We start from the raw sequence: 26194 nt of genomic DNA, 5'->3' as shown, positions 1-26194 counted from the left end.
AGATAAGCAGCCTTTCAGTTCAGCACTGAAGCAATAATCATTACATGTTCTCCAAAAACATTTTCTTTCCAGACGTTTCAATCAATATTCTGTCATCACAACGGTATAATGACGATCACAGTGTTGAACAGAGCTGCTTCATTTGGGATTATTCACTGCCGACCAACCTTTAACAAACTGAAACAAACATCTGACAGCATGTGTGATTCTCTTTAAAATGCCTGGGAATGACATCATACATCTTTGTTTGTCGCATCAAATTCATGCGGATACAGTCTGCAAACACAAGGTGTGATCAGTCTTTATTATTATGTCAACAACTCGTAAAATACTTTTTCACATATTCGATGATAAAAGCAAAAGAAGAGTGAGAGGAAAAGAGATAAGACAAAAATAAAAGTATAAAACAGATCGTATTACAAAGACATTGCAAAAAGCCACAGTCTTCATCAGACATGTAAACGTGAAATCTCAATCGGCACAAACAAGCAAACATTCATGTTAGAGTTTCATTAGGCACTTACAGCTTCAGTTAGACTGGAGCAGATCAGTACTACTGTGTGTTATTCAAACCAGTCTGATCCCACATGTTAACCTAAAGGAAGAGTAACTCCAGTTGGATGGAGATGTCACCTGCAGTACAAGTGTATTTTATCTTTTTGGTGCATGAATCTGCACTGGCTGGATTCTCTTTAGAGGCCATGATAATTGGAAAAAACACACAAAGCAGCTCCAGACCAATCAGTCACAGACCAGCGTGTCCATTGAAAGTTTGATTATTTACTTGGTCACTGCGTCAGATTATGGGATCCTAAATACTTGCTGTGGATGAATGACACGTACAACACTAACCAAGCTCAAATCTCCTGCATCTGCATGGCAATGAGGGTCTGTGTGATGTAGATACCTGCATACAGTATGTCTGTTTGGGTCAACATACAGTCAAGAACACACACAGTGCACTATAAGCACTTCTACACCCAGACTATATCCCTGTGCATTTTTTTCATCTCCAGGAGTTTCTATGAGTGGTTCACCAGTGCAAACACATGGCGACACGTGTAAGGATGTCACATTATTCCACATTATCTTAACAGGTTACTACTGTCGGTTGATGTCTTTGATGCTAGTTTTTTGACAGGTTGTCGTGATTTGTCCCAGATGCTGCGTCCCAGAGAACAGTTTACAGACAAAAAACATCTTAACTCATGATGTTTCAACTTGATTTCAATGTTGAAAAAATCAAGAAAAGTAGACATTGAATGAAGTTTTCCCCAAGATCGAGAACGCAAACAAGTCCCCTGGAACTGTCCCCAACTCCATGAGAGTAATCTGTGTAAGACTTTAAGAAAAAACAGTGGTTGTGTTCAAAATGCTATAATATTGTTAGAAAAGATCATGATCAGTCACATGGTTCGAGTTCATTGGTGTTATTGATGCAGTACATTGGTAAGCTGTGTCACAATTAGTGGGGGTTTCTTTTGAAGCCTGGATTTTACAATGAGAACATTAGTTCTGTCAATTTTTCATTAAAACCAAGTTTGAACAAATGAGCACAAACTTGAAATCTAAACCCACCTAACATGACCTAATCAAAAATGATATTGTTGATCTTTCATTTTGTTTATTCATGCTTCAAACAGCCTCGCTTCTAGCTATGGTTTTCAAACCCATACATTTCACATTACTTTGGAACTTTTAGACTCTTCTGTGATGGAACTTGCACTATAGTTTACCTTAAGCATGGTCTTTTAGGTTGCGAGCAGGACGCCTTCATTTCGTGTTCAGATATTTTGGCTTGTGCCCAAGAAGAAACATTGGCAAAATCTGTCCGAGTAACAAAATATCTGAGGGCAAGTGCGCAATTTGAGCACAATCGGAGCAAATCTACGCACAAGGAGGGGATATTTGAGTGAAAGCATTACAACAATCTAAACGTGAATTTAATGAGCCCTGCTCTCAAACTAAAAGACCACGCTACCGAATAAAAATACCAATTAACAACAGTGTCACCGTATGTTAACGTTCTGTCAATGACACATCACAGTTCTCCACCATCCACATTGAAGGGAAGTGTTTCAAAGTGGCACCATGTTGTTTGTAGTTTGAAGATGCATCACCACAGTGAGCAAAGAGCCAAGATTCTTCCATTAATGTTTGGCCATGCACACAGAGGTTTGTAAACATCAATATGTTTGGTACTTTAGATCACAGCGTGTGTTATTTTTTTGTCGATGCCCAATTATCACTGGAATGGTTTAACTAGGATTAAACTCTTTGGCCAGAGAGAAAGAGAAAAAGAGAGAGAAAGAGAGAGAGTGCTTGTTTCGTACATAATGCATGTTTGCAAAGTGGACATTGGTTCAAAGTCTGTACTTTGGAAGTTCTGGTGGATAAACTGGACAGGAATGAGATTTTTCTTCCACACTTCAGGAAATATCTTCCCCATCGAGCTGCTCACTAGGTTCCACTTTCTGAGACAGGAGGAATGACTCCCACACAGCCAGGCACTGAAAGGCAAGAGAAGACGAATCGTCATCAGCATCATTATCATATTATACTGTACATTTTAAAGCTGAGATTTGATTGAGATTAAGTGCTTGTCAGCAGAAATTGATTGATGGGGGCTGCTTCTGAAAAATGTTCATAGATTTCTAAAAAAGAAAACAGGAGTCTGCTTAAACTTTAGCCTCAAACTTGTTCTTAGTTTCAATCATTTTGAGGCTTTTACACACATGTCCGTCAGTCACTAAAGCTCCATGTTTATTCCTATTGATTTATTTGTTGAATGTTGTTGTGAATGTGAACCAGAAGAGGTTAAAAAATAAATAATGTATACATTTTTCTACCATGGTCCTTATAACATAATTCCCAAAACTGTTTTTCTACCTCCCCCACCACGCTTGTCATCAGGGTTCTGTCAAAGTCTGAAGAAAGTTCTCACCCCACTACTTCTCTCAACGTTCTCTTTTGATCAGTCTTTCCTGAGTTTCTCCCACTCCACTGCCATAACAATAATGAAAGCACATTATGGCAGTGACAGAGGCATTGAGCGCCATTGTGTGAGTTTGCATGTGTGTATCTGTGCGTGCGTCGCCGAGGAATTGACAAAGCAAATCCCCTTTTATCGCAAAGACGCAGTTATCTAGATAACAGGAGAGGCAGGAAGCCACGCAACCAGAAAGCGAAAATGACAAGCACTCCCCCACAGCACAGACACACCGAAAAAGCCAATCTATGAACTTGGGTTCCACTCTGTCAGCACACATCAATAGTGCAGTCAGTTTTTCCAAGGTAATAGCAGTTCGTTTTGAGGTTGCAATAAGTCAGATCCTTGGCCCGTCAACTCTCTATTTAACAGCCTATTTCTCTCAATAGCATCCGCAGCACCTTGGTGGCACTGTGGAAGTGCAGGCTGGAGTTTTGGTCATAGAATTGAAGAGGAGGCAGAAATGTTATTGGTCACAATTGGCTTTTTAAAAGTCAACACCTCCAGGGAAATGGAGGGGGAGGTAAGAGCATGTCAAGCCTGGAATGAAAATGTATATACTATATATATGCTGTATATAGATACACAGACAATATATATTACATTTGTTCCACCACAAATTTATATTGAACATTTTGAAACAATATAAAGCATCTCTATTTTGGTGTTAAATGCTGTTGTTCTCACCGTTTCTCACATTCTCATTGATCGTCATGTTTTTATGGTTGTCATGATCCCCCCAGGGTTCCACCTCCCTACAAACAATCACTACTGCAGCAGCAGGATTTCATCTTATGGTCTGTATTTACATAGCACTTTTCTAGTCCTGATGACCACTCAAAGCACTCCACAGTATAGTTCTTGCCATTCACACATACATTGGCACAGTGCATCTATTAGCAGCACTTTTGTTCTATGAGGGGCAATTTGGGGTTCAGCATCTTGCCCGAGGACACTTCAACATGCAGATGGAAGACTGGGATCGCACCACCGACCTTCTGCTTGGAGATGGACCACGATTTTTTAATTAATTTATAAATACGCATTCCTTTCACACTGGCAATTACAATTGAGATGACAAAACAGTCTAACAACACCTCTGTTACTGAGCGTAGCGCACTTACTACACTCAGAAGTTCTCGTAATAAGCCATTCAGGACACATTGAAATTTCTAGCAGTGCAGATAATGTTAAGATAAATGTTAGAAATTGCTTATCTACAAAATAATGAGATTAAAAGTTAGTAACAATTCTTTCCTTAGCAGCATAACTTTAAATTCTAAGAACTGGTGCTTTTGGCTGCACAGACGGAAGGTGTTTCTAACAAAGCAGATTTAGATTTTCCAGCAGAGCACTAAATCTGTCCATGGAGGCTGGATTTAAAAGGCTGTTGACTCAGCACAGTCTCCTTTATGGAAAACCACAGAGAAAGCCAAGAGACAAGGAAACTGTAGCACATTAATCTGACAACAACCAAAAGAGTTGGACAAGGAAATAGGATTGATTCACTTCCAGTTAACACAGTAGAAGAATTGATGGTCTTGTACTGAAGCTTCTGAGTGGTTGGAGTCTTTTTACACACAGTGAAATAGTAGCTGTTCAATCCCTCGGTATATGCACAAAATAAAGTTTGTTACATATTTTTCAGTATTTGGCAAAATCACTGTGCTACTCTGGTGACTTCTGGTGAGCATTATACTAATTCAGTTCAATTAGTGTTCATTTGTTTAGTGCCAAATCACAGCATACAGTATCTCAAGACCCTTTACATAGTAAGGTCACAAACTTATAGTATTACAGAGAAACCCAGCAGTTCCCACAATGAGCTAACACTTGGTGACTGTGAAGAGACAACTCCCTTTTAACAGGGACAAACCTGACTCAGTGCGACTCTGTCATTTTGTACTCAGGCCCATATGCTGTATATTCCTATTCAAGTGTAGGGTAAAGTAGTCTCAGACTTCAGACCTCTATTCTGTGCATTCAATCAAATGTCTCATCATGTAAAAGCCCACTTATTAGTTGATGACTCATTCTGAACTCATGTCCATATATTTCATATTTTTATATATGATGGAAAAACTATGAATAAAATTGGCCAGTATTCATGTGCAAGTATCGAACATGCTAACATTTAATCCAAGGCAGCAACATGACTTTTAAAACAGCAGGGCATCGACCCTCTCACAGCAGGTGAAAATGAGTCACTGTCAACTTATGCTCTCTGAAGATACATCTGTGTGGTTATATGCAGAGATGGATGTCATGGGTGGACGCTCTGGGAGAGAAAACTTGCACACCTTCCAAAACTGCAATCTCTTCAAGAAATCTGATCATTTGATTCAGATTTGGTCAGAAGTTGTACCCATAACTACAAAAGAAACCTCTTTAATGCTTCTAAACAATCCCTGTATGCGTTTGTCTATGTGCAGTCTGGACCAGCATAATTTCAGTTAAGGTGTTCCAGCTAGCCTCTTCAACACTTGCAAATCAGTAATATTAGCTAGTGTCTTACAACTCAGCAATCCAATACTGATCAAATCAAGTTGCTCTGCTGCCCTGTCACTTGTTATGTCAGTAGAACTAAGAGATACATCTATTTATTACAAATTTTGTTTAATTTTGGTTACTTGAGCCATCCGTTTTATCAGTTACACTAAGATTGTACTAACCAAGTAATATGTGACATCTGAGAAGGCAGTGATATCGCTATTCTAACTGCTCTAATTTTGAGCAAACAGTAACATTTGTTTCTTGATGATTGGCTGCCATAGTAAAGAGGTTTAAATTATCTGGAACTGTTGGCTAGTTTAAAGCTTGAATTAATTGGCTCGTTGTGCTTCCTTTTATTGTTTTCAGATTACAGCTATGAGTTATTAACATTAATCAAAACAATGTATAGTTATTTAGAAATTGACACTTGAAGTTTTGGAGTTTGATTCATAGTAACATACCATATCTGTTATCCTTAGGGCAGAATGACTATTCATGTGGTACTACAACCTTAAAAAGTCCATACTAGGCAAAGCGGTGTTGTAATTAGGTGGTTATTGAGGAAGAATGTCTAGTTTAAAAACTTAGAGAATAGAATATTGTCATGCAGGATTCATCATCAGTAAGTGCTTATATAAATGGCTAATAAAGGACCAATATGCCACTAACATTCATGCTCATAAGCAACAAAGGTGAGTAAGTACACTTTAGTATCAAGTTTTACTTGGGATTTTGAAAACAAGGAATCATGGGATTCTCAGGCTGAACATTTTTGACTTATCAAGCTGTACTTTCGGCATATCAAACACCCCCGAGGCATTCTCTCTAAAACGGAAATCCAATATTATTCAGAAATTGTTCCAAATGTTCTTACAGCAAATTTGTCGGGCTTGCAGATTGCTTCGCTTCCACCTTGTGTCAAGTTAATCCAAAAGCAGCTCCATGGGTTTTAAGTCTGAAGACTGTCTGCTTGTTTATCAATTAAGCCTCCATCTGGTTCTGTTCTTTCAATATTTTGAACTATATCTTGTTGCAGGATGACAAACAAATCTGTCTTTTTTCTCACAATAGCAATATAAAACACTACTTCCTGCAGTACAGTACTATGAATACATAGTGCAGTAACACACACATTACAGGGTAATTAACAAAAGTTGGGGCATCTGGAAATACACGTAAAACTCAAGAGGTTTCTAAGGTGCAAATCACATTTGAAAACCAATAAAAACCTCTCCTCTGTCTCTCCACTTCTATCCTACCAAAAAACTATGATTAAAAACAACCCTAAATAAACTAGAATAAACTAATTACAATTTTACGTTTCAGTCAAACTATCAATGGATTTAGTGTAATTGTTGGATCTGGAAATGTTCCATCTCATACGCCTCCAAATTCTGAGATACTTTTTGGGATCCAATGCTACATTATACTGTAACATCTGTCCAGCAGAGGGCTTCAACAGCTAGCCCAATTTTATGAGGACAATAAAATCATCTTGAAATATAAGGAACATCCTTACATTTATATGAATCCTATTGTCTAGCAGAGGTCACCATGGTAATACTGACAAAACCACCTTTGCCAGTCATAGTGAAGAACAGAATGCTTGGGTCATGTTAATCCTGCATCTGCATAATCATCACTGCGTCATTGATAACCGCTGGTTTTGAAGACCACAAGTTTCACAATGTTGGAATTCTATAATTTTTATTTGGTTTTATTTTGTTTGCCTTAACTATCTCTCAATTTTTTTTTAGTGCAGCTGCTAACATGAAATTATGCTGCCTCACAAATTATTAAGAAGGTTTACTAATTCAGATCTATAATGTTCTTGCGTTCTCAGTTGTATTAACTGTGTGGGTTGAATATCTGCCTAACAAGTACTGCTTGTTATTGAAGTCACTTGTGCAGTGCCTGTCAAGCTGGGGCATGGCCTTATCTAATGTCATCAGTGATATCAAAGGGTTGTGTTGTGATGGACAACACCCCCCACCCCCTCCAACTTAGCAGATGGGCCATGAGAGCCAAACTAAAATATCAAACTACACGTCATAGTCCTCACAAGTAAGATGATGAAGCATAATGATTTTTCTACAGTGGGAGGAAGTTGAGATGTCATTCATGATTCATCTTTATTTACAGTCATTGGTCTCAATTCAAAAGAAAAGTTACCATGGTAACAGAAAGTGCAGTTTTCAGTTTAAAATACACTGGTGCAGTGCCACTTACAAACTGGCCACTCCGCTCAATAGTATCATAGTTTAGTATCAAAGTGCTGTGGCAGATGAGGTCCCCCCTCTTAAAAACACTAGAATATGTGCGCTGTAAATGTTCTAATTTTTTCTTCACATTAAGTAACAGTTTTTTAGTTTGATTGACACTTCCTTGAGAACTGCTCATCGGAAAAATCAAAATGAATAAATAATAAAAAAAAATATATATATATTCCTTAGGTCATTAGCAGCACACTCACCATATCTGAAGTTGATTGGATGAGTTGTTGGCGAGAAGAACATAGAAATTCCTTTATCCGTAGTTCGATGTGTAGAATATGCTATTAGTGTCTTGACATGTCATGAAGAACATGTTATGATGGACTGTCCCTTCTCTCCTATCTAGCTACTATAAGACACTATGCAGACTGTGTAGGGGAACAACTGTAATTCACATACTGTATGTATTTTACCAGCCTGTGCATATGCTACATAAGAGAAGCAGAGGATGATTACACACACACACACACACAGTATGAAGTAGTAGAAAACATTAGGCTGACAGTAAGAAAACATCAGGCTTTTTGCACATACAGTATATGCAGTGCTTTTCCATGTAACCATTTAACTGCAGTAATTACTGGGTGTCCCTTTTGTCTCCACGGAATCAAGGTATTTTCATGTGAGCACAGAGAAGCTATAATCCCCATTGAGCTTTATGCTAGGTGGATATTAGGAACAGACTCGGTGCAGCACATAAATTCACAACTGCTGATTTTGGTGGATGGACAGACCAGACAGACCGAAGAAAATTCATCAATGTAATCAATTCATCCATCGTCTGATTTATCACACAGGCAGCCGTCTCTGCAAGGTATTCCACTTGTTCTGAACATCCACATGCAGGCCTGTGCTGGGGTCTGCTCCATGTTAGACATGCCTCCATAGTGTCTAAATGGAGGTGTCCAGAGCTTTTCTTTCCTACTTCCTTCCAGCTGTCTGTGCACCTTAGCCTTTCTTCCATTCAGTCTCGACTCAAAATTGATGAGCTTGTTTACGACTGATAGACTAGTAAATCAAGAGCTCCACCTTTTAGTTTAGTTCTCTTGTCACCGTGACAGTCCAGTTACCACCTGTGTTACTGGTGATACAGCATAAACCCACCTGCTGATCTCTTTTACTTCTAAGAACCACCGAACCATATGATATCCTCTGGCTCACCAAAGTTTTATATTTTGAAATATTTTGAGTGTCCTCTGGATCTGCTGCACCTCTCTCTCTTTATCCTCCTAACAAGAGGCATGCATGAAATATGTACACTTACGGACTGGTGTAAGTGAAGGTTAGAAATAACACTGAGATTCTGTCACTGTAGACTTCACATGAACACAGGTGTCTGGGAGCAGCAGCTTACAATCTTCTTCCTGTTCACAAGCAAACTCAGGGTGCAATTTTTGTTTTGTATCTTTTGAATGACGAGATAAAAAAAAAAACTGTGCAGTTTGGTTAAAGGGTTTGAAGCCTTAGTCAGGGTGATCTGATCAAATGATTCATGTACAAGCTACAGTCAGGGAGATGGGGTGAACCCATTGTTTCAATTCCTATCTAATGTGATGTGACACAGAGCCCGAGCAACAACAGAACAGAAAGTGGTTATCTAAGGTACGGGTAAGTTTGTCCTGCGATCCACTTCATACCAACTGTCCCCTTCCTACTCCTCTGTCACTCAGTGTTAATGCTACAAGCATGTCATATGAGAATAACTGTCAGGAGGAATTGACAGTTAAAGGGATGATTTGGTGGTGTTCAAATCTTTAAATCCCTTAAGATGTCAAGCTGACAAAAGTGCTACAGATAACCTTTTTTATTATCCACTAATGTGCGATTATTTTGTAGATTCATTTTCAGTCATAAAATATTCCAGAGGATAAGGAAAAGTGCACATTATGAGGTCAGAAATCCTCACATTTTGCATATTGGTGAATGTTTATGCACATTTCAGCAGTAGCTGACAGTTTTCAATTGTCATACACACATACCCTTTGAATATTTGAGTTCAATGATCTCTCATTTCGATATTCAAATTCTTCTACTTCCTCCATCTCGTTTTTTGTGTCTTTGAAAGTCTTTAATTCTCCCCCACCCTCCTCAGACAATCTTGTTTCTTTGTGCACTCTGTCTTTTCCATGGTCTCCACCCTCATTCATCCTCCCTCCCTATTTCCCTTATACCCAAACTAGGTGCTATAAAAACCCTTCTACGTGCAGGTGTCTTATTAGATTCTCATAGGCAGTCTCTCGGTGCTCCACTCCAATAAATCATTCACCGGCCCCATGGCTACAATAGCCCACATCTGCATGTGAATAACAATACCAGCATGTAGGAATGAGTTATCTAATTTATTTGGATCGTTCTCACGAGGCACCATAAGTTATTGTTTGATCTCAATGCATCTTTGGAAAGTATGGAAAACATTCGTTGTTAAATAGATTTTAAATTCACCACAGTTGGTTTACTGAGTAGCTTGGAACCCAGGAGTTCTGCCAAATTAGTCACTAAGATAAAATTTAATGATGTGGTTATCACTTGTAACCTCCAAGTATTGTATAACTTAGCCTGAGGGATTTTAAAGTCTGCAATACAACAATACAGACACATTTCATGTTGTTCCACTGATGTGAAAGTAGGAGGCACGTTAACAGGGATGTAAATATTAAGGTTTATGAAGAGAGAAATGCCTTCAGCAAGTTTAGTTTAGTTTTTAATGATACACATAAAACTAAAACCAGTGCTTAAAACCAAGGGTATACAATAAAAATAAAAAGCTATGAGCATTTTTAGTAATAAAATCATGAGTATAAAACATCTTTCTAGAGAGGGATATAAAAATTCAAAAGTGCTGACTTTGACAACTCAAATACCATAGCTCCATAGCCAGTGTCACTGCAACCAATTATAAAATTCAGTTAATGTTAGCTTAATCATAAAACAAATGAGTGCTGAAAACAAAAACTATACAAGCTGTTACAAAAGAAAACACAAAAACAGGGTTAGGTTACAAGGGCAATGTCAAAACATAGAAAGAACATTTCATTTACTGCCGAGTTTGTTTAATCACCTCATGTATTGCAATGGTGTCACTGTCTTCTGTCACAGCAATTATCTTGGAGAGGCCACTGCAGCTTAATAAATAATGTAGAACACAGTGCTAACAAGATAAATGAGTGGCTGAGCTGTATTAACTTGATGTACTGTTATGGGACATTCATTGTGTACAAATAATCCTGCTAATTCTTCAAGATTTCAGCTCTGCGTCATCAAAAATGGACACAGTAAGAGGTGAGACTGGAATGGTTAGCGGTCCACCCTGTTAACAGAAACATGACAGACCACTGTCTCAGAATGGAAGAGTGTGGTTTCCAAGTAACTATAGTAAGAGTGCTGATAAGTGTTGATTTTACTATTCACTCACTGAATCACTCACGCTCATATACACACAGAGGACCAGGCACAACAACACTAAAGCTAGAAATGATTTATTAAACCAACCTTTTACACTCAGCATACAATTTTGCACAAAATAATAGAATTATGAAACTACTTTTTAGCTTTTGTTTTCACTTATTTGTCTTTGTGCACAATTAACCTTGCTTCCAGCAGCAGCTGAGAAAAGAGCTTTGCTACATCTTCAGCACCAATCATCAGACCAACTGATGCACATTGCAGAGCATTTTGCAGTGTCTCAGAATAATAGGCTAAACCATAGCTAAACTCAGATTCAATGAGGAACTTAGAATTATTAAGAGACAAATACCACTCCAAATTATATAGAATATGGTCAGCTGTTTGCTAGCACCGTCATAACATCCAATCCCTCCATCTCTGCCTTTGCAGCTTTTGACTTGTGTGTGTGGGTGAGCTGCACTTCATTCTGCAATGAAGACATCTACATATACCCAGCTCTGCCACAACCAGCACAAGTGTCACAGTGCTTAAAAGCCTTGGTGAACTGAGGATCCTGCTTTCCTCAGCCCCATGCACCCAGCTTCAATATGTGGACAAATCCAAAGCTTGACAGACCTGCCTCACCCAGTTATTGTGCTGCCTAACACTTATGCTAAGCCTTCTCTGGACCGTCACTGAACGGATTAGCTAACAGTCGATTCAACCAACCACTGTTGAGATAAACGAGAAGTGGAGGACTTTGTATTCCATGTTCCTTTTAATGACCTTTGCACAAAACTTATTGTAAAATTGTACTTGTACATGTCTCAAAAGCAGAGTTTAAAGTGCAGCTATGCGTGCTAGCGCTGGGTAATTAACCGGAAATGTACCTAAATCGACATTTTCAATCTCTAACCAACGTAATTTTGAAATTCGTACATTCGAAAACGGGTTTCTGCTACGTTCCATGCTGTATAGTATGACCCTGCCGCATGTCCTCACTCCCCTGCTGACCTGCACTAACTTTACACATACCCAATCAACACAAACACTTATCCGTCCAAAGTTATTGGGATCTGAACAGTACTGAAGTTTGATTCACTCTTAAGTTTATGAAACACGTATTTAAACCATTAGTCCAACATTTTGCATGTGCGCAAACACACAACTCAAAACGCAATGTGACTCTCACAGCCAGGACATCAGGGTTAAAGTGACCAGAACGATCCGGGTTCATGATCCGACACCACCTCCGACACGATTAATAACTTAAAAAAATGAAGGTAGTTCCAGTCATGATTTTTGCAACCGATCGTAGATCTTTTGAAGTAGTATCGGCAAATACAGATACTGCTCACATGCTTCTTGGGTGATCCAAGTGACCACTTATGATTGAATTTCTCTTTTCTGCTCTATATGCAAATAAACACTACAGGACGGAATCCTACTCAGAATTTTGTCAGTAAATGTCCACTACTACTGTCAAGTTGTTAGTCATACACAGCTGATCACAGGAGAGGAGATTATACAACCCGATCAGACAGACCACCCATGATAGTTCCCCGCTCTATATGCAAACACGTACATCACCCCATAAAGATTCATTGTGTTAAAAAAAGAGAAGAGAAGCAAGATGCCATCAGCTCCAAGTAAAAAACGGAAAGTTGTCCTCAAATATCTAGCTAAGTTAGAATACATAAGTATTCAATGAAATGAAAGATTATGATGCAACCTGGAGTTTTATCTTCGTTGTTGCAGAAGAAGCGACGCCCTGTTTATCCAGGAACATAAATATGCCTTCAACAGCTTTTTATATAGATCACTTCTATGTGTGAGTGATAAGAAAAGAGCAGAGGAGCCGAGTCTCTTGTTGACTTGTGTGTGTGTGAGGGGCTGTCATAAAATAATCGTTCATTAATCGTAATCAGAGAAAGTTTCAAATAATTGTGATATTGATTTCAAGTCATATCGCCCTGCCCCAATAGTGTACTATCGGCCTTCCGGCCTTTTCTAAAAAGTAATGTGGAGGAGAACTTGTGACTCCTCAAACAAATAACCTTTGAGATCTCATTTTTCAAAAATTCAGTCGTAGGAATTAATATCAAGTACAAAGCAGGCAGTCTCATTTCCCTTTATTATTATTATGTCCATGGCTGTATGCATTATTCAGGCTAAATCACTGTTTTAAAGCTCCCTTTCTAACAAATAGTTTCACTGGCTATATTAAAAATGCCTTCATATTCAGTGGCAGTGTGCCCTTTGGCGGCTTCTATACACATTTCACATTCCCACACACACAGTCCTGTACTTCTATCTTAGTGAGGACTATCGTTGGCATAACGCATTCCCTAGTGCATTAACCATCACAACTAAATACCTAACCCTAAACCTTAGATTAACCGTTATTTAAATGTAATTCCTAACCCTAACCCTAAAAGCAAATCTTAATCCTGTAACAGCCCTTGGAAAAAGTGGCCAAAATATCCTCAATTTCCCAAAATGTCCTCACTCCATAAAGTCTCTACTCAAAATGGTCTTCAAAAAGATATGAATACAAACACACACACACAGCAGTAGTCATTTGATGTATTGCATTTGTTTGCCGTGGGCCACTGTGCTGGGTGATGAGTGTTTTTGTCATTCCTGCTGCAGGGAGAGGCCAGGAGAGTTGGCCTGCCCCTGCAGACAGAGACACTGGAGAGAGAGCCCAAATATGACAAGGACACACACAGGCACACTCTCACGCACGCATGCACAAATAATGCACTCATGCGTGCGCGCACACACACACGCACAAAATTGTCACATCAAATAACATTTTCTTCAGAAATAGCAATAGCAGGAAGAATTCAGATTTTTAGCAACACCCTGTTTATTTTCCCCTTTCTGGAACATTTTGACGAGAAAACATTTTCTTAAGCTTTAATAAAACATTGTCACGTTGAAGGACGAAAGAGCAAAACACAATCTTCTGACACTTAGCAAAGCACACTGGATTATTTTCAATAATGTTTAAAGGTCCAGTGTGTAAGATTTAGGTGGAAGGGAACTATTGGCAGAAATTTAAAGTAGAATAATCCTCATGATGTTTTCACTAGTTCATTTGATCTAAATTGTATGAGTTGTAGTTTTCTTTACCCCAGAAAAGGTTCTTTATATTTACATCAAGGGTGTCCTCTCTATGGAGGCCGCCATGTTTTTTACATTAGTCCAGACTGGACAAACTAAACACCTTTTGAGTTTTTATGACAACTGAAGCTACCACAGGTTCTTTTTCATGTTTGGAAGGAGAGGGTGAGGTGAGGGGTGTTCAGCTGCAACATGTGATTTCAACACTAGATATCACAAAAATACACACTGTACCTTTAAATGTTAAGTATTCATTAGTACAGTTTCAAATGTGTAATTCCATGGCTACCAACCATCATCCAACATTAACCAAGACACAAACTGCTGAGTTGTGTCCAGGAGCACTTCAAAAGAAGAGCCATGTATCAAACCTTCAAATCCTTATATCCCTGTGCAGAGTGGAGGAACACATCGCTGCCACCCTCTGCTGACTGAGCTGAGCTCCAGTCTCCATGACCAAAATACATCAAAAGTGGAAGCATATTTCTGTGCTTATTTTTTTCTTAGACGCCATCATGACTAACAAAAGCTATAATAGACCAAACAACTGTTACCATAACAACTACATTGTCTCATTCTCCTTCTGCTGTGATGCTTTCTCCTTCTAGTTTGCTCCATTGTTCTTTTCTCAATATTCCCTGCTGTCTCTGCTGAGCTGCCTGGTCTTTAATCTGGATTGTCTCTTCGACACGGCAACTTGCAGTTCGCTCTCTCTCTCTCTGTCTCCCACTTAAATATTTCTCTCACTCTCTCCGATATCTCAATGCTCTTCTGTCAGGTTACATCCATACCATAATTGTGTGCCATTTTTCACAATTATGAGCAGTCGGTGTCCAAACTAATTTACAAGGAGATCCATTGCTCGGTGAAAAAGCTACAATAAGTTTGTTTAGACCCTGTGACCAACTAAAACGAGTCGAAACATCACACGAGATGAATAAACCAATTAGATGGAACTGAAAGACTTGACTTTAAAGCAGTTGCCATTTAAAAATCTGACGCCTTTATGGCAGGAAACTGGTAGAAACTGCCAATGGCATTAACATTTGAAGAAGCTCATTTCATGGTCTATTAGTTGCACTGGTTGTATTCACTTCTGTTTTTTTTTCAAATATCAACAAAATATGTAATTTAAACCGAGGTGCCCTAACCTGACTATAGGATGTAAACAGATTAATCCCCCAATGCAATGCTCTTCATTTTATACATGCAGAATTACAGTTACACAGGTCCTTGCAAAACTAATGATGATTTGTGAAACATTTATTCTCACTGCTCACTACTAAGTGTCCTCATAAAAGAGTAAAAGAGTGAACAAGAAAGTGAATATCCTGGAACCAGGCAGGACGGATTTTAATTCATGTATGGATTCTACATTGCTTGGGGGGTTCTGGGGGTTGTGACAAATAAGGATATTAAACTCGATCATGAAAGCGAACAAGAACTGAACTCTTACATGTACACTTCTGTGAATATTCTAATTTCTGTCTATACTCCACTTTCAATCTTCTTTACCACCAACTTTGTATAGCGTGCTCTCGCACTGACCAAAGTCTAGCTTTGTCGTTTGTTGTGCAATATACAAGAGGGACTGAGGAGCTATCAGACACTCCCAAATGGTTGTCAGTGGATTTTTTGACATTTTATAAATTCTGGCCTGCCATCTTCAGCACTTCTGCTATTGCCTTGAGGCAGTTCCCCAAACTTAGCCCATTTCTTTCTCACTGTGTCTGTGCAAAAAGTGAAGCCAGGACATGATTGACACAATGCATCATATGGACAGAAAACACAGAGGCCAGAGTGGTTGAGTTGTGGCAACAACATACCTGCCTATTCAATCTTTTCTCCTCTTCCTATCACAACAGACATAGCTGGTCAACAGCGCTTTTCTTCTATGTTAGCGCCGTGAAAACATACTTTGACTACTTCTGCTTTGACGATAGTCAGACTGGTCCAGAGGGACCAGCAGGTAAGAGACAGTGTGAGCTGTCAGGTCATGATTTGAGGATCAGGCCATATAGTGTGACCACATAAATCGTGAGCTTTGGCTTTTCATTGCAGACCATTTACTTAACAAGAACAATTCTTCAATGTATGACCTGCTTAACACAAAGAACCCACGAAGAACACGCATGCAGGTAGGAGAGACTTTTAAGTATGTTGAATGTTTAGAAATTTGACTGAACTTGTAAATCATTACTCATGTCTGATGAACTGTGAGGACTTCTTCCCCATGGATATAAACTGTCTTAGTGAAGACAGAGGTTGCATGGATTGATGATGGTCCTCTTTAATTAGTAATTATCTCAAAATGTACTTAATTGTAAACCTTTTTAGGATCAATAAAACCCATCTCACCTTCTCGTAGTAGTCCACGTTCTTCTCTGCAGTGGAAATAAAGGCTGATCTGAGGTCAGTTCTCATGCTGTTCTTCCAGCGGGACCAGTCTCCCTTCAAGGCATCATTAGCCATCTCCATCCGATCTGACAGACCATCGACCTCCTCCTGCAGCTGCCAGTCAAACACACATAGCAATGACTGACAGTTCAGAGAACAAGCATCACAGGATGTGCCAAATGAAGAAGATGAAGAAGATGAAGATAAAGAGGTAAAGGATGATGATGATCATGATGATCCTTGCGAACGGATTTTTTAGAGGTGTACTTTGCATCATATTAAAACAACTAATGTATGCATTAGGTATTATGGATTTAGGTCAGTGTTTTTCTCCTGTAGAGAATATTGTATCCTTGTATTATACTTGTACTGACTTGTGAGAGCCAAAGCAAATCAGACAAATGAGTTTTTTTCACAAAAGCCTCTCTGTCTGTCTGTGGAATGCATATCTCTCAGATATGCTGTTCATCTAGGCAGGGTCACATTTGGCACGTGTATTGTAAATTGTCAGAGAAAGTGAATGGCAGAGCTTGATGCGATTTGACATGTGATACATCAATATTAATAAAAAACGTGTATTTTTCTATGTCGTTCCATAAACAACAGCAGTGGTCGGTAACTGGGTAAACCACGAGTCAAAATCACCATCAAATTATTTTTATTTCAACATATTTGACTGACACCACACAGCAGAAGGGTGGATCTGTCAAGTCAAATACATTTACAGAACCCCTTCCTGTTTGTCTTCAAAGTAAAATCACATTGGTTTGTTGCTTCAATGCTTGATACTGACTAGAATTACAAAGCTTTTATTTTGAAAAGTTGCAAACTAAGATTGTGTCAGTTGCTTAACAGACCTCTGAAATAAGCGCCAAGCAATGTATGAAAAAATTACACCAGTTCAGTAAATCATTTAAACTCATACGTGAACTAGATTCATGAAGGGTAATAAAGCAATAACAGTTTCATTTTATAAAACATCACCCTGTACCAGACCATTTATAAAAAGCTCTGAACACAATGTCCAGCGCACAAACAATACAAACTTGACAGTATATTGTAAAACTGTTTGAGGAGGACTCACTACTGACCAGGGATAATTCTGAAGTAGCTCCAGTGCCTTAATACAGGCCAAGAAATCAGACCATTCCAAACAGCCAGGTTTAGATTGAGCACTGAACAACCCAACAAAAATGGAAAAAGACAATGCTAATCTAAAGATATCAATGGAACCCACCTCATCATCCATGACGACATGAAGAATCCCAGTTCACAGTTTGAACTCACATAAAAATTGTCACTAACTCTGCAGTTCCTCTCAGCTGAAAAGGGTGTTTCAGCCTTTTTTAACTAATTGCTTTTGAACAGGGCCAAGTGTTATATAATTTATTTTCTTCTGCCTCCCCGGAGTGGCTTTAAAAAACACGTTTTAACCTGAATTTAACATGATACCAAGGCAGCCGCACTGCCACTGATCCTGTGCATTGACATAAATCAGCATAAAGAACGTTTTATTAAAGAGTTACTGAACCAGAGACCCACCAAGGTTTCACCATGTGCTCACTTATCTCTCTCCAGAGCATTCATACACATTCAAATTGAGATTTTACCAATTGGGGACACAGCCAAGTGGACAAGCTTTCCCAGTTAACTGGTCTTTCCTCTGAAATGTGTCCCCAAAGACAGATTATGACAGACAAGCCAAGGGCATCTCAGCGGCTTCCTTGTAACTGCAGTGATATTGATCCAGACCCCCTGTATAGGCTATATGGCTGGATACCATAGTGCATCTGTGTGTGCGTGTGCGTGTGTGTGCGTGTGTGTGCGTGTGCGCGTGTGTGTTTTTCTTCTGTACAAATTCTTTAGTTGGAACACATGGGCCAAGTCAGACTCACCAATTAATTGTTGAGGTTTCAGTAACTGTATAATCTGGCAGTGGTTTCATCCTTCAGCACACAGTAAATCAATGCATACATGTGAACAGAAATATTTAAAAATAAAAGTTACTTTCACAGTTAACAGACTGGTGCTGAGTCCATTTACAAAGTATCACAGTTTGACTTTTGAAATATCCTGGTTATGTTTCAGTTATGTTTCTCTAAGACTTCAATATAAATGTATGTAATCGTGTAAATTGACGAACCTGTTTCATTAACATTACTTCCCACCACAGTTTAACATGATTCTCCATTTCATCAAATATAAATCAAATTTCATTTTTAATCTGGGTTTTTTTTTTTACCAAATTTTATTTACCAGCCTATATGGATGTCACATAATATTCAAATAACACATGCATGGAATACGGTTTGATGAAAGAGTGAGCTGCTAAATTAGATCAACACTGCCTCCTCCTGGCAGTAATGGATCATTGACACATCCATTCTGTCTCCGCAAAGGTTGACTCACAAAAGCTTAGTATTTCCTCTTCAATAAAGGCCAAGTAAATGTTGAAAAGAGAGGGATTTTATACAGTGCTGTTTGAATTTCACATTCTCGTCATACTGGTCAGTACAGTTCTGTTTTACAGATTATACATGACGTAGACGTTACATATTTTGCGTTTCATGGTATGTGCCTTCCAGTTATGACTGAACAGACATCACAAACTTATCTGATCGGCTTCTCACTGCTGTGTCTCACTATTCTCTATGCGGACACTCCTTAAATCAAGCTAAAAAACATGTTAGGCCGACTAGAAGTCTCTGTAATGTTCATTCGCTAGTGAGGGTGTCTGTTTGGGTCTGAAACATAGAACATAAACCTGTTGTCAAACTACCCCAAAATGCACTAATAAATATATACTAATGAAAGTATATTTTATGAGATGGATAAGAGACCCGAGGAGTGTCAAAGAAAAATTGATAATTAGACAAAATCAGTTATAGGACATGTTGGCACCAACAGGGAAGAACCACTAGTGTAGAGCAGAGACAAAAACACCATTCAAATAAAAAAATGACTGATTAAGACGTCATTCAAATCATTTGGAGTTATTGCACTCACTCTGTTAAGTCTAGTCTAGTTAAGGAAGTACATTGTTTTGTATTATTTTATATTGTATTATACATCATTTATAATCTAGACCAAACAGCTGAGAGTTGGACAGACTGAACACTACGTGGTACCTACACAAATTTGGCTGCATCAGCAACCACAGAAAACTTCATTCACACAATGGCAACTGGACTGTATTTATATAGTGCCTTTCTAGTCTTATCAACCGCTCAAAGTGCTTTACAGGAGAATCACATTCACACAAACATTCATATTCAGCACTTCTATAAGCAGCGCCTTTTCTATCACACCCTTTATACACTGCCAGCAAAGCTCTCAGGGGCAATTTGGGGTTCAGTATATTGCCCGACACTTCGCAATGCAAACTGGAGGAGGAGGAGATTGAACCACTGACCTTCTGGTTAGTGCATGACCCTCTCTACCTCCCGAGCCACAGCCGCAAAATAAATACAGACACAAGTAATGTCAAAATGTGGCCAAATCAAGTAAAACTGGGTAAAAAATGGGTTAGCCATGTAGAAATTGACAATGAGATTAATGAATAAATAATCCACTAATAAGAATAAATACAAGGCATAGAATTAAATGCAATCGCAATTAGTTAAGTCAATAAACTGTAATTGCCTCAGTGGTGTTAATGAGGTCGTTTTAAAGAAGCATAGTAACAGAAAGCAAATCTCTCCGAATCTGTATGATTGTTTGGCACCTGCAGGATGTGCCAGGTCTCATGGGTAAAATCGCTTCCAGCATTTCAAGAGCTTTATAAATAAATGAGAATAAATCCTGATCCCTGCTCATTGATCGAGCTGGCAGGCCAGTATATTGGTGAAGAGGGCAATGGTGTGTCCCATAACTATGTCCACTGATGAATATTAATGCACTGACATACTGCAGCTACAGGTTTGAGGTTGAAACCAGCTGCCCAAACATAACATCCCAATGCAGAGACGAAAAATACAGCATCTCAATATGAATTGTACATATTTTTTCATTTACACAAATACAGCATATTTAGAATTTCAGTCTCTATTATGGGGTAATTAACAGAACACATTTTAAAACTACCAGGGTCAATATCTCTAGCAATGGAAAAAATGTAGGGAGTTAAAGACCAGTTTCAAGATATTAAGTTGTTTTTGAAAGAGGTTGTACATTTTGAGTGGCAGCTTGAATAAAATCTGCACAACAAGAAAGTAACTTGTCATCTGCATTAAGTTAATTAAAATGTGTGCAATGAGGAGGTTTTATTGTTTTAATAAACAGTAAATAAGAACTGTGTCCAAGGTTTTTGTAATATCAATAATAAGGGCAGCTGTGTATTTTGTTATCTAGTATTGAGACTGTATTGTTCATATGTGCAAATATTCGGCCTGAAGCCAGACTGAAACGGAGATACATTAATAGAACAAGACAAGTATTTCTAGATGACACCATAGTTTGGAGATTGTGGAAAATTGTGGAAAATTGTGATCACCTTCATGGAGAGGAGGAATATAGGCTGGACTTTAATGATGTCAGAGGTAATGCTACGACTGAAAATATTAGTGATTACATCTGCCGAGAGGGTCATGTTTTCATTCCTGTTAGTTTGTTTGTTGGTTGGTTGGTTTGTCAGCAAGATTCCACAAAAACTACTGGATGTATTCACACAAAACTTGCTGTATTAGTCAGGGAAAAGCCTATCAGACTTCTGGATCATGGCATTTTTTCAAGCATTGCCAGAGACAGCGTTATTCAACATTTTCACCAGGGAATAATGTATGGATCCTGATGAAAAAAATGTAGGGAACTGATATCTATGTGTTTATTGCAGTATGACTGAATGTAAGGGGAATATTGAGTCTTCGCTAGGGTATGTGCTCTACTGAGTGGCCTTCCTTTGGAAAGAAGCTGTGTTGGAAATTTGTTGTATTAAAGAAAATGGTTTTCAATTTGTCGTTACCAATGTTTACTTCACCAGTAGCAGCATTAAGGAAGGACGGAGCATGAGGTGCCCCCCCCATATTGGTTATTAAAAATGCAATAAAAGATCCATTTATAGCTGTGATGCCATCGGTACACATTGAAGATTATCTTATTGCCTTAAACTAACCCTAACCCCTTACACTGAACTGGATCAACTATCCCTCTATCCTTTTCTAAGCATTCTGTATATAATGTTATATTGTGTAGTTTTAGAATATATGACAATATGGTGAATGTCCCTTGTACGTTTGAAGGTCTTCTGCACAATTCAACCACCAGCACTGCCTCCAGCGAATATTAGGGCTCCTCAAGTGTTTTGACCTTGTTATCAATGATACAGGCCGAACTTGAGGGTACGCTGACGCTAAACGTGAATCTGACTGTACTGGCTTGTATGGCAGCACTATGAAAGCCATGTGGCCCGCTCAGTAGATCAGACATCATTACCTCTATGCCTTTTAAAACTGAACACTGTCCCCTTTTAAAATATAGGATAAGATGGAGAATATCCTTACATGTTTGACCGCACAAATGAATGCCTATCCCCAGTTGATGTTAGCGGATGCTAGTGACCAACAGCTGATGTTAGGGACACAGCTCCACCAAATGACCTGTCAATAAAAATGTCGAATAATATTGGGGGTTGCTGCGCCGAAGAAGGTGCGTTTGCTTTGCCGTCATTCATCGCTGCTTGTGGCCACATGGTTTCTTTGACAAAAAGCTGTCTTGGAAACAGTAACAAAGGCATCTATTCCACTGCTCCCACCTCATTAGTACTGATGCGTTGAAGGCACAAGACGACTGATATGCATTAGAACACACACACACACACACACACACACACACACACACACACACACACACACACACACACACACACACACACACACACACACACACACACACACAGAGCTAATTAAAGTATGAATAGAATAAAAGTCTGTGGGGGAATATCTCAGTTCTGCTCCTTAATCAAAATTTCACAGAAGGATTTTGATATCAGCTGGGTGAGGGGACATACACCTGCACGGTGCACAACACTGTATGAATATCTACACCAGGGACAAAGACTGGTCCACAGCTAGACACAGTGGCAAAGAAAGCATCTGCAGCAGCACGAATAGGAAGGGTAGATCTGATTATTATCAGTCAGCTCTTTCTGCCAAGGATGAAGATGATGCAGAACTTTTAAAGAACATCTGGTCACGTAAACCACATCCCACCTCAAATGAAACAAATATGTGATCTCGTTATTGATAGATCATCAGTATTTGAAGTGTTTAATCCTCTCCTCCAGTCTCTTATTTTACATGCCTGCAGATAAATTACAGACAGTTATATATCTGTCCTGTAGAGGGAGACGGCAAACTCAGATTAATCTCACTGTAAATGTTCTTTTAGTTTGAACATAATGCAGATGTTCACATGATCTGCTTGTATTTAAATCATGCAGAGGCACTAGTGCAGACAACTTTCTTTTTTGAAATTTACACGTGGCAGTTAAAAGTGTTTCATATCCAGATGTATCTAGAGATGATTTTTTACCTGATTTTATGTACACCTGGTGTTCATATGTATCTCCAGTGCTCACACTGCAAACCTGTTCAGCCCTGATACTAAGATCTATCCCGAGAGATCAAAACTCAAGTATTGAGCTCCAAGTTCTTCTGTTCACACCTTGAATCACTGAATCTGTCTTCTGTGACACCTTGTGATGATATCTCACTTCTCGTTCTATATGTAAATGAGATACGTGAAGTATGTAATTTGTGTTTGCGAAGACGAAATGATTGTGTTTTAAAGTAGGAGTAAACAAATGTTTGTGTGCGTCTTTGTGTTGGCTCGACCAAGAGAGAAAGCGAGTGAGTGAGTCAGAGGGGGCTGAATGAATTGAAACAATGCGAAATCTACTATGAAGAAAGATTTTACTAATTAGAAATAAAGATAAAAAAATTGTATCATAATGTGGTGGTCAGTGTTGATATTGTGGAAGCTGACACAAACAGATAAACATTTTGGAAACACAAAAACACGTTTGAGTCATTGTGAAACTGTAGCGGGTCAGAGGTGTTCAGATGAGAAGGCAGTCCTTCGTATAAAGCCCACAGCCTTAGAACCTTAGAGCGAAAAGGATGTGGCCACATGTGACCCAGACCACCGCTGGATGTGGTCTGTGTGATCAGATCTCAGGAAGGGTAAAATCACACATGTACTAGCGCTGATGTCAACTTGTGATCAGATCACTCAGGACAGATTTTAATGCCCGGTCTGAATCTGTTTTAAGATCTGATCACTCAGGTCAAGAAGATGGTAGTCCCCGATGACAGGGTAATGGTCTCCTCTTTATTCCATCCACACATTTCTTGAATGACTGAGGACTAAGGAGGGGACTCCTTCCTGTGTTTACTGGCTAATGGCTGCTAGCTGCTGCTACCTCACTGGTTTAAAACACTGGCCTGCGATTATTATTATTATTCCACCTGTGTAGTTGTATGTAGATTAACAACACAACTGCATTTACACTCCGCCTCCGGAGGTTGTTTGGCCAATCGCATCACAATCTTTCCTCAATGTGACTTTGATGTCATGTGGGCAATCTCTGTTGATTTATGTTAATGGTGTATTTACAACTTATTTAGCTCACATCCTTAACTTTACCTTTAGTGTTAACTTTTTTCACTGTAGTAGAACCTTTAAACTAAGATCAGGTGTTTATTCTCTTTCTACCATCCAATATCCAAACTTCTGCTCTTAGCAAAATCCTAAAATTATTGCTTTATATACACCAACATCTTCTGTGGATCCTGTGTGTGTGTGTGTGCGTGTCTCATTAAATTATGATTAGAAATAAAATACAGACTCACATCATACACAAACCCCATGTTTAAAAATAGCTCTGTCCTTTGCTTGCCAAACTTTCCGTCTTCTTTCTTTGTCTCCTGACATTTTGAAGCGCGTCATCTTCCAAAAGGGATATGGGATTTTTCATTACTCCACGATTAGCTGCTAGGCTTACAGTGTAAGATAATATTGACAGCTCGTATTCCACTGAGCTGAGGACTGACTTCCAGTCGACAAGCCTGGATATTTAGATAATCCTCCCAGGAAGCCTCCCCATCTCCCAATATGAGCTAAGGGTGGAGAGCCCCCACTCCATGCTTCACTTTATTACACCTAATCTCTGGGAAAATGACTGGAGGACACACACACCTCGGCTGACTCTGAGGGACGCAGAGGGGGAAGGGGGGTGGTGGGATGTTGTGTGCTTCAGATTTTCTGTGTGTGAGGATGGGAAATCATACTTACTTCTTCTTGTTCACCTTTTCTGGAAGCCAGAGCCTCATTCTTGGCTTCAAACTCAGCCTGGATGTTGTCTCTGCGTCTCATCACAGTCTAGAAAATACAGGAAAAACACTACTGATAAAACTTTTGTATCTATCTTGGTGAGTCTGAATATTGCTAATATTTACAGAAACATCTATTAAAAGCTCTCTTACATCACTTTCAATGGTGCTAAAAGGAACTGAACAATGAACAATGTCAGTGAATGGCCTGGAAGTCTTGTTCTCATCCCAATTATTCAAATATCTTCAGGAGATTTTCAATGCCATCACACAGTAGTGTGTGACTCTACAGCTGTTAACAGACATGCACCGACCTGCAGTAATTCTCTCGTGGGTTGTATGTATGAACATGAATGTCCAAGTGAGGGCATCCAGACTTTCTGCAGAGTTTGTCGGCCAGTCCTCAAGTAAAGATTAAAACCTTCAGTAAAAAGGAGCTGATGTGAGATCCTTTGCAAGATATACTAATCGAGTGGGTGTGTTGTTGACTAATAGGCTGCAAACTACAAAACTGAAAAAAAAAAAAAAAAAAAAAAGATTACAAATATCTCATGATGAAAAAAGCAGTGTCACACACTTAGAAGACACTAGGGAAGATGTCAAGAGAGCTTTGAACAAAAACACATGATTTCTGCAAAGGAATGTTGCGTCCACGTCTGACCAGTCAATCTCCTGCTGCGTTGTAGATGTGTGAAAGGCAAAATCTGGACCCAATTCTACAGACATCCTCCGGAGTTCATGTCTGAAAACAGTGGCAGTTACACTGTTGGATCTACTGTATATGCAGCTCACATGCTGGGGGGTGTAGAAACATCAGTCACAGTGTGCAGGGAATGACAATGAAAAACAAAGACACATCAGAAGGATGCTGAGAAACAAGTCCACGCATTTGTTACCTCTAGACCTTTGACCTTTGACTACCAAAATGAAGTGATCTAATCTCAGGTCCAAGTGAATGTTTGTGCCAAATGTTTAAGGACTCCTTGATGGTGTTCAAGAGTTATCACCTTCACAAAGCAAAAACTGGGCTTCGTTAAGTCACTGTAACCTTGACTTTTGACCACCATACTCTAATCACTTCATCCTTGAGTCCATGTAAATATCTGAAGCAAATTTGAAGAAATTCCTTCAAGAAATTCATGAGATATCGTGCTCATGACAATGACACAAACAAATAGACAGACAATCCAAAAACACAATGC

General features: G+C 39.0%; 1 protein-coding gene across 1 annotated transcript in view; it reads right to left on the bottom strand.

The window, feature by feature from the left end:
• Positions 1-285: 285 nt before the first annotated feature.
• Positions 286-26194, bottom strand: part of snx7 (sorting nexin 7) — a 38912-nt gene continuing 13003 nt past the window's right edge. Inside the window, exons 7-9 of the mRNA XM_020101399.2 lie at positions 24955-25041; positions 16627-16779; positions 286-2510 (exon numbers count right to left, since the gene is read on the bottom strand). Coding sequence (XP_019956958.1) covers positions 2430-2510; positions 16627-16779; positions 24955-25041 — 321 coding nt within the window. The 3' untranslated portion in view covers positions 286-2429. The remainder of the gene's footprint in view (positions 2511-16626; positions 16780-24954; positions 25042-26194) is intronic.

The sequence above is a fragment of the Paralichthys olivaceus genome, chromosome 17 (assembly GCF_024713975.1).
Source record: "Paralichthys olivaceus isolate ysfri-2021 chromosome 17, ASM2471397v2, whole genome shotgun sequence".
NCBI classification, from domain to species: Eukaryota; Metazoa; Chordata; class Actinopteri; order Pleuronectiformes; family Paralichthyidae; genus Paralichthys; species Paralichthys olivaceus.
The sequence above is the reverse complement of the archived record's forward strand: the minus strand, read 5'-3'. Positions and strand labels throughout refer to the sequence as shown.